We start from the raw sequence: 10,674 nt of genomic DNA, 5'->3' as shown, positions 1-10,674 counted from the left end.
CAGAACTCAATAATAGCAACATTAAAAGTGATATAGTAAAAAAAGAATCGGAACCTAATAATAGCAACATTAAAAGCGATATATTAAAAAAAGAACCGGAACTTAATAATAGCAACATTAAAAGTGATATAGTAAAAAAAGAACCGGAACCTAATAGTAGCAACATTAAAAGTGATATAGTAAAAAAAGAACCGGAACCTGATAATAGCAACATTAAAAGTGATATAGTAAAAAAAGAACCGGAACCTAATAATAGCAACATTAAAAGTGACGTGGCCAAAAAAGAAACAGTAATTATTTCCGTAGTCTCTACCCCTCCAATAGCTATCCAGAAACTAAAAAATGAAAATTGGTCCAAAAAAGAAATAAAACCTACAAAATCACTTGATCTAGAACATCAACGTAGAGATGTTGAATACATTTTGAACTTAACGAAACCTTTATGTACAAATAACAAAGAGAAAAATATACTAAATGATGCGGAACTGACAAAGGATATGGTCATAAAGTTCGTAAAAGTTCACGATTTATCATTATTATATATTTATACGAAATTTAACCAATGTCTCTATACACCTAAATTCAATCAGTTGAAAAGGGAATTCAATTAAAATCAGACATAGAATGGAGATGCAATTGGTTGGGTTATTATTTTTTGAATAGCAGTCTTATGAAATAAATATGTTTTTACACACGACTGAAATTTAGTTTATATACAATTGGTTCTTAATAGATAACTATAAAATAATCTATTAGAAAATTAATAATAATAAATGTTTTATATTTTACCAGTTTACCTGACACTATTATTATAATTTTTTTCAACACATTTAGCTCCATCGACAGTCTTATACTCGATTTGACAAATGACGATAAAGTGGATTTGAAAATGTCTCAACGGCCAGAGGTACAAAAAACCCATAGAGAAGGCGTTCGAATGAATACTACAGCTTTAAGAAGAGAAATGCATATTAAAAACAATAAAGATATAATATCTACACAATCTCATGATCTGGAGGATCAACGTGAAGAAGTGGTGTTGGTAACGGAGAATTTTGAATCAGATTTGAACCTAATTAAACCTTTAGACACAATTAACGTCAAAGAGAAAAACATACCGAATGATATGGAACCGACAAAGGATCTGATTATAAGGTTCGACAAAATTATGATTTTTATGTTTCTAGTAAATTGTACGTAACCCTATCTAGGTACCAGCTCCTTATATTAAATTAATAAAAACTTATTCAATTAAAACCAGACATAAGATAATAGTGAACGAGGATTTTTTTTGTATAGAAAAGAGTTTAATAAAATAATAAATACCTATGTCTTGTTTACACATGCCTGAAATGTCTCATCTAAAAATTCAAAATTAATTCTTAACAGTCAACTATAAAATAATTTATTAAAAGAAGTAGAAAAACTAAATAATTTTTGCTTTTTAATATACCTGATATCTATAATTACAGCTCCATCGACGATCTTATGCTCAATATAACGAACGACGATAAAGTGGAGTTAAAAACTTCTCAACGGCCATCCGTACTGAAAACCCACAGAGAAGGCGTCCGAATGAATGCTACGGCTTTAAGGAGAGAATTGCATATTAAAAACAAACAACAAAAAAATAACGAGAACATGAAAAACAAAGTTTATAAATTTTAATTTTTTCTTCTTGTTATGGGGTTATGCCTGTATATGATACTAATTATAAGCAATTTTATGTTTTGAGTAGTAACTAATAATATAAAAATGTTCTAATATTCAAACGTATAATCATTTGTTATGTCCATATCCGGATTAGATTATTTTGAGGCCCAGGAGCCAAAGTTTCAAATGAGGTGTACGAAAAAAAAAATATTAATGTATATTATAATGTGTTCCGGGGTGAAGTGACCAGCCGACGTCATATATGAAAGTATACTTATACCGACTATAATTATAAGATTTGAAAATGTAATACAAGATTCCTCATAAGTTTGTCTACTTTTTTCAAAAAAAAAAAATTCTACAAGCAAGTAAATCAAATTAAATTTTTATGAGCGTTTGAAATTCATATTTATACAACATTTTATATTCACTCGATTTCTCATGTAACGATTTTCTTATTTTGTTGTTAATAAAAAACGAATGACTGTAGATACTTGAAAATTTCACTGAATGTTTATATTACCATTTTCTATATACGATAAAATTTTGAAAATAATTTGACTTTTTTTGAGCTGTTTACGGACATTGTCAGTTTTAAATTTTTTTAGTTTTTTTTTCTATTAATATCAATAAAGAAAGTGTAAAAATTAATATAAGGCTCCTGATATACAATAACAGTTGAAAAGTATCAAAAATACATTAGCACAATTTTTTTTAAGCATTTAAAGATCGAATTTTGACAAAATGTATCAAATTTAAAATTGAATAATTATTTTGTGTCTAGTTAAAAATTTATAAAATGTTCAACTTTTATATCTAAGGATTGAAAATTTAAAACAAGATTCTACGTGAGTAGTTAATTTTGTTACCAAAAAATCTAAATAATACATAAGAACAGTTTATTTTTATAGCCATTTTAAGTTAAAATTTGGACGAAATTAAGTATTAAAAAACATGGAATAACTATTTTAGTTATTTTGTTGTGATTGTATAATATTATTATTTATTCGTGGGTACTTGAAACTTCTAAAGTATATACTATTATATATCTATGATAGTATCAGGGTTTGTTGTTGATGTATAACACGTTATAAGTACCTAATGGATATTGTGATATGATTAGTTTATAATTTATTATAGATACCTATTATAGGTCATTTTTTTTAATACCATAGAGAAGTACATATGTATATATAATATATATGTCTAATACCTACACTGATATACCGTCTCCGCTCAGAATCGTTTTTCTTATACAGTGATATTATATCATTGAATTCAAATAATTTAATACCATCCATTATACAGTGACCCACTTCTAACCTACTGTACAGCAGAGTGACATCCACTTACCTTCCTTTTTAACTAAACATATTGGAAACTGAAAATGTTCGTAAGCCGTTCCCTTAAAAATTCCCGGGTTTCCTAAATTTTTTTTTCTCGGCGCTTTCCAAAACTACTGGGAATATTGGATTTTGACCTGTTTAATGCATCAACTAGATTCACTTTCCCATCGAACAAGATACTAAAATTGAAAATCGAACTTGAATTGAAAATAACAAAACAAGGAAAAGAAATAATGAATAAGATAATAATATAGTATAATATATGATTAAATTCGAGTGAAAATAGTATATTAGTATGTATGTATAATGTATATTATATCTACTATCTATCGTGTCGTTACCAGTCAGAGTTTTCGACTAGTTATTGTCTGTTTTTAAAATATTAATAAACTAACCTAACCTAACCTACTATTTTATCGCCGATAGATGTCTACTGACGAGTGTCCGCGATGATAGATAAGTGACAACCACATTATTAATTGTTATTGAATCTAATATTTTTTTTACCATTCATATCATTTTCGCCTTTAAGTAAGTAGTTCATACCAAAATTAAAAAAAAAAAAAAATCAGCACACCTAGCAATAAAATAATAATTTATAATGTATCCACAGATTATAGAGGCTGACACGACGTCAGAATCGTTTTTCATATTCAATAATGTATCGTAAATTAAAATTTAATACATCCATTACAATTTACAGTACATAACCTACTTCACATATTTAATTTAATGATGATTGATGAGGTACATTTGATACTTTTATAGAGCAGAGCGAGTATAGTGATATCCTCAGTTTTTATTATTTTCCTATTAAAAACAAGTATAATATGATAATATAATATAATTCATAACTCATTATTATGAATATCAGCATTCGTGTATAACAGTAATCATCTAGTCTTTCTCGCAAGTTTTCACAGTGAAGCCCAGTATTTCTATATATACGAAAATAAAATAATGGAGGTGGGCAGGTCTGAATCCTGAGTTTATTCGGCACATCACATATTTTGATATTGGTCCTAATGCTAACATATACAATCTGCAGGGTGCAGCTGATAAAAATACTTTACCCGTACTGGGTAAAGTATTGGTACATTTCCTTGCTTGATACGAGTTAGTTCAGACTTATCTCAGAAAGTTAGAATGAAGATAGATTAGAACGACCAATGACCATATGTCCGAATTTACAGCTACTTGAAGTTTTTTGATTTTAGTTATTATAGATTCAATACTGACTGATTTTAAGGAGTTCTGTATAGGCAACTTTCTATACCTAAGTGCGTGTTGGATAATCGTGTGCGTACTGCATAGTAAAAGAGTATTCGAGTGTGTGACAATAGTGTAAATTAATTATTGGAGTTCCCCGCCCGTAATATGTAACGTGTATAGTGTAGGTACACGAATATTAATTATTTTGTTTTTTTTCTACAAGTTTCAATTATTTTTACAATTGCATTAAGTATTAACTAACGAATTTGTCGAATAAAATTTCTGAAAAAATTTGAATTCGTCATAACATTTACTTGAATACAACTTTCTTACTTTTTACAATTATTTTGTTTAGATTAACCTGATCATAGCTACCAAAACCTTAGACCACCTCCGCTCAGAATCGATTTTCGCATACGATAATAGTTGGTACATCATTGAATTAAAATGTAACACAACCATTTCAATTTATAGTGATTAAATCAATCACCTACTGTAGAGTACCAAGCGGTTACCTAGTTGCCCTCTTTTGCACCTACTTCAATATTATAAACATATTTTAAAATAAATTATCAGTGCCCGCTTAAAATGTAAAAATCGAAATTTTAAGGGCTCTAGAGTTTTTTTTAAATTGAACATTTTATAAGTCTTAAACTAAAACATTTTTTTTTTAATTTTTGTAATTTTGACGGCTTTAAAATAAAATCTAAAATGTCAAACAATGTCTCTTTATAACTCAAAAAGAGTCAAAATATTTTTAAAATTTTATCATGTATAAGAAATGCTATAATATAAACCCTTGCAGGTAATACTTTTAAATTTCAAGTATCTAATAGGTTATTCGTTTTTGAGTTACAATAAACAATTAAATTTATCATTATTATTTTTCAGTTAAAAATTCATAAAAATTATTCGTTTCATCTTTTTAATTTGATATTATAATAGAAGATTACAACGTCTGCCGTAAACAATAGCCCCGGCTTGCAAGTTGAAAAGGGACACAATGAGTCGACTCGTTTATTTTTAAATTTCATCATCAAAAAAATAAAACATAGGTAATTATAAATTTTAAATTTATCATATGAAAATGGACTCACATAGTATGTAAAGTATATAAAGTATATAAAGTATTACTTTATTAGTGAAACACAATACTATAGTGGCCGTTGCTTGCTTGTCGTGTTCAACTCGCAACTCGTTATATCTATCGACTTATCGTCGTTATCGAACGTGCTTCCCGATCCGTCAATGCGATAAATATAACCGTTTGATGAACGACAGACTGGTAGGCATGAATGGTGAAATGATTGTTGAAGATAATCTTTAGGGCGTTTTGTCCGCTTATTTATATAGAGTTCCGAATTTTTTAAGCATCATACCAGTTGGCAGTTACCAACTGTGAAAGTAATTAAGTGAACGATCCTTTTCTGTACTATCAATAATTAAAAATTAATATCGTTGTAATGTTGTATGATGGGTGAATAGGATCAGTCTTTATTGACATCTCTATTCTCTATCAATACTTCCAATAAAGTGTGACTAACAATGAACTTTTCATTTGAATACGTTATAACTTATAAGACAATTTGCGGAGGCAAGATACAGAAAAAAGTTTTTAAACATTATGATTAGATCAAAATTATATATTATATTATTTTTGTCACGCCTGGACCAAAAGTTTAGTTTTCCATGACGGTTGAAGCGTTGGAAAGCGACCTTTTTCCGTCCAGCGGGCGGTAAAGTGGGAATCCCCATCATAGTGCCAGGTAGTTTTTATTTTTTTAAATATTTATTTTTCAACTAAAAAATTATTAAAACACTATTTTGAATACAAATTTGAACTCCTGATGCGTTTATTAGTGGATGATAAAAAACTATGTTCTTAAAGGAATACCTACAGTAGAATATAATATGCGCACTGTGCAATTAAACTTAAATTTGCATAACCACGTCGGCGTGTTACCCCACCTTAATATTTATTACAAATTTACTAAATCTGAACAAAAAATGTAAATGTTTTGGGTGAAAGGGCCAAAAGTAATAGCCCTCGTTATATTATAACCATAATCCGGCCCTGTTATTGGATATTACATTCATCCATAAATTAACGGTTTATCGTCAATTGAATTTTTATATTCTGCTGTAATTTAAAAACGAGTGTTTATATTCGAATTTTCTAAACATGATTAAATCTTTAAATTTTAACTTTTATCGATCAAAAAAAGTACTAACTAAAACCAATTTGCTATACTATAGAAACCACCCCTAAAGTTGAAAATTGAAGCATTTTTACTGCCCCAGAAGATGATGACCGACAGAAAAAAAAATACAAATCATTGTAAAATCAATAAATGTATTCGTTTTCAAGTATGCTTCATGAAGATTTCAAATATATTTTCAGAAGTTGGGATGAATCCCCTTTGTTTTAATGCTGATTGAATGAACTGGCAATATTGTCCATTTATTTACCAAATATTATAAATTAAGGTTGACAATATAATTTATGAACTGCGTGTTGTATATAAGATGACAAGCACATATTCACCGGCAATTTTTAATGAAAATCTCGCAAAACCATTAATTGTTTTTTTCGAATTGTAATTTATTTATTAAGCAATGATGTGTTGGCACACTCACGTAACCGTCACGCATCGTTTTTCACTTATATTTATATAGGTAGTTACATTTCTATTATTTTTATTTATTACGCCATTGTCGACATATTATTATTGATATAGGCATTATCTTCAAAATATAGCGGACATCTAGACCAAGCTGTAATAAGTAGTAGACCAATAAATATAGGTAATACATAATAAAGAATAAGATGATTTGGTAATTTATATCAACAAAAGTTTGGGTGTGGCTCGAAAAAGTTATACCCGTCAAGTACACAAGTCTTGGAGAACTTTTAAACTGATAAACATCATTTCAGTACCTACCTGCACACGAAATAATACCACATAATTTCCCCTCCGAAAGATTTTATGAAAACTAGTCTTGGTTACAACTTACTATTATTATTATTATTAAATCAATTATTCACCTGTGCTTTAATTAAGGGGAAGCCACACGGGCAAACGAAACCATGCAATGACCAAGAGAATGCGCTGTTAGGTGTTTTCGTGATCCGCAAACACGCGACATTTAAGCTGCGCCCACTACTCACAGCCATGTAAAGACCGACGAGTTGTCGAGTTCGGTAGCGTCGTTTATTATCTTATGAACGTTCGTCCTCGACGTACCTATCCCGTCGAAATAAAATTCATACACGTAAATGCATTGCGCCATAATATTTTAAATATTCGCTCTTATAGTCTTATACCTACAATAACCATCTTTTAATTAAAGTCACTGTCTGCCCAATAGTATATTTATTTGTATATAACAATTAACAATATTATGTAGGCTAGACAATCTAGTTTCTACCGTACCTTTAATTGTTGTACAAACATTTTAAGTATTCGAGTTAATAATATTTTACGTACAATAACTTATGATTTACATTTATAGTTTGTAATAATATCAATATATACATTATGTATTTATTTATATACTTACCAATATTTTCGAATGTGGTAATATTACCATAATACCATTGATAATAATAAATATTATTATTTATATTATTCAATGATAACATTAACATATAATTATATATTTTATAATTATTTAGGAATCTTGCTTTAATTTTAGATTTTGAGTGGAACGATGAATGTATTGATTTTACAATGTGTTTTTTTTTTTTTTTAGATTCTGAGTGAAACGATGAAAGTATTGATTTTACAATGATGTGTGTTTTTTTTATTTTTTTATTTATTTTTTTTTTTTTTTTTGTCTGTCATCACCTTTTAGGACAGTAAAAGTGCTTGGTTTTTCTTCAACAGAATCTTTTCTGATAGGAAAGTGAATCTAGTTGGTACTTTGGGGGGTCAAAAGTAAAAATTTCCCAGTAGTTTTCAAAAGCGACGTGTTTTTATGTCATGCATACATTTTTATGAGCGTTTGAAGTTCATATTTTTACAATATTAGATTTTCACTCGATTTCTCATGTAGCGGTTTTGTTATTTTGTTGTTATTCAAAAACGAAGAACTGTAGATACCTATACATGAAAATTTTACTGAATGTTATATTTTCATTTTCTATACATCATAAAATTAAAAAAAATATTTTGACTCTTTTTTGAGATTTAAACGGACATTGTCAGTTTTCAATTTTACTAGTTTTTTTTTCTTTAGACTATAAATATCAATAAAATTGTATTGGTTCGGTAAAAAACCTTGAAAATTTAATACAAGGCTCCTGATATATTGTTACAATAGTAGTTGAAAAATATCAAAAATACATAGGCTCAAATTTTTTTTATAAGCACTTATTTAAAGTTCGAATTTAGTCAAAATTTATCAAATTAAAAATTTCAAAATTACTTTGTAGTTAAAAATTTATAAAATGAGAATTTAACATACGTAATATTCAAAATATTTTGCATCTTTTTGAGCGGTTTTAGCTAGCCATGACAAATATTTGATTTTTTAAAGTTTTTTTTTAAATTGTTGTCGATAAATAATTTTAAAATACCTAAAATTTAATAAACGGATACTCATAATATAGTTGATAGTTGTTGTTAGTGGAAATTAAAAAAAAAATTGAGCGTAAATCCAAAATAATATTTTATGTGCGTATGAAGTTAGAATTTTGATAATTTCGCTGGAAAATGTGAAAATGATATTGTATTTAGAAATTTATATTTTGTTAAAATTTAAAAAAATGGTGGACAAGTGGGTACCGCTCTGCTGTACAGTAGTTGTAATGAATGTGTTATATTTGAATAAAATGATAAACCGTTGTATAAGAAAATAGATTCTGAGTGGTTAGCGTAGTCCTTATAATATTATTATTTTTTTATTCGTTGGTATGGTGATAAACATGGCGTTAGAAATTAAAATCCCATTTTAAGCGGTTTTTTCGTAATTTGTCGGTAGTTTTTCTCGATGCTTTCTAAAACTACTTGGAATTTTCAGTTTTGACCTCACAAAATTACTAACTATGTTCACTTTTTTATAAGTAAAGACGCTGATCTTAAAAATCTAAGCATGCTTAGGTTTAGATACTATATCCAAAATGTTGCTGACACACATTATTGTAAAACCAATACATTCTTTCGCTCCGTTCAGAATCTACTATTATTCGTGGGTACTTGAAAGTTTTAAGTAGGTACCTATATTATTATATTTATACAAACAATGATATTTTTAAATGCAACTTTTTCTGGAAAAAATTATATAAACAATTACTATTTGTCGGATGTCGTAACTCGCAATACACTAATTTATTATTTTATGAGATAAATTTTAATTTTTATAAGTTCTTATATTTTTAACACAATAAATAATATATATTATATAGCCCCCTATTTTTGAAGGGGGTTGTTCTGGATATTTTATATACAATTAGAGGACTTGATTATCGATAATTCATTTTCCAAATCCATAAAATCGTTTTGCATTGTTTTCACTTTTTTAATTTGTTAATAATTGGTATAATAATATATTAAAATATCAAAAATCTAGTTCACACATTCAACTCTTCTCTTCAACTTTTATAAGAGAGTTTTTGCTCTAAAACCAGTCAGTCAGCCGTGTTTTTGGAACTAAAAAAATAAGTTTTTACTCACAGCCGGGGCTGTCACGGCAATACGGTAATGCAAGGACGGTCGCGCGCATTGTAATATATCGAGCACAATTTTATTTTGTTTTATTTCACGTAAATAATAATATGAACATAATAGTTATTTATATATATAAAAATGAATGTATGTGTGTCAGTGTGTGTGTCCATATTACCATGGCAACCATTTATATATTATTTTGAGTTTTTCGTCGGTGTGTGTCTCCGTATTACCATGGCAACCAAATATATATTATTTTGAAATTTCCGTTGGAATGTTTTGTATATAAATGTTGCCATGGTGATATGTAAAACAAATTATTCATATATCGTTGGTATTTTTAATGGGCAACGAAGTGCACGGGATCAGATATATATATATAGATTAGAAGTCTTTTCAGAAGATAGGCTAATTTAAAAAGGGAGAGGACCAACCCCGGGAGGTATATTCAAACAGGAATTTTGAGATTTCCGATGGAAATTTTTGCTTATAAATGGTTGCCATGGGTTTTGAAGCTAATATAATAATAATTATTGGTTGCCGGGAAACGAAGTGCGTGGGATCAGCTGATATTATATAAAAATAAATAATAATGCAACGACAGGCGAAGCGCGGACCGCCGATAACAGGCCGGTTTTTACCTGCCAGCGGCCAGCGCGTCTGGATGTCGGAGCTAGGAGGGAACTAACGCTGCCGCTTGAAACGACAGCAGCACATGACGGCTGTATAATTAAATTTTTTTTACTGTAAAACATGCCAATTTTGTTCCAATAATACGGCTTACAGAATGGTTT

General features: G+C 28.6%; 1 protein-coding gene across 1 annotated transcript in view; it reads left to right on the top strand.

Moving 5' to 3' along the window:
• The window catches only part of LOC100161855 (DDB1- and CUL4-associated factor 8-like), a 25,286-nt gene that overhangs the window by 819 nt on the left and 13,793 nt on the right, over positions 1–10,674 (top strand). Inside the window, exons 2-3 of the mRNA XM_029492838.1 lie at positions 4–508; positions 835–1,155. Coding sequence (XP_029348698.1) covers positions 4–508; positions 835–1,155 — 826 coding nt within the window. The remainder of the gene's footprint in view (positions 1–3; positions 509–834; positions 1,156–10,674) is intronic.

The sequence above is a fragment of the Acyrthosiphon pisum genome, chromosome X, assembly GCF_005508785.2.
Source record: "Acyrthosiphon pisum isolate AL4f chromosome X, pea_aphid_22Mar2018_4r6ur, whole genome shotgun sequence".
Classification (NCBI taxonomy): domain Eukaryota; kingdom Metazoa; phylum Arthropoda; class Insecta; order Hemiptera; family Aphididae; genus Acyrthosiphon; species Acyrthosiphon pisum.
The sequence above is the reverse complement of the archived record's forward strand: the minus strand, read 5'-3'. Positions and strand labels throughout refer to the sequence as shown.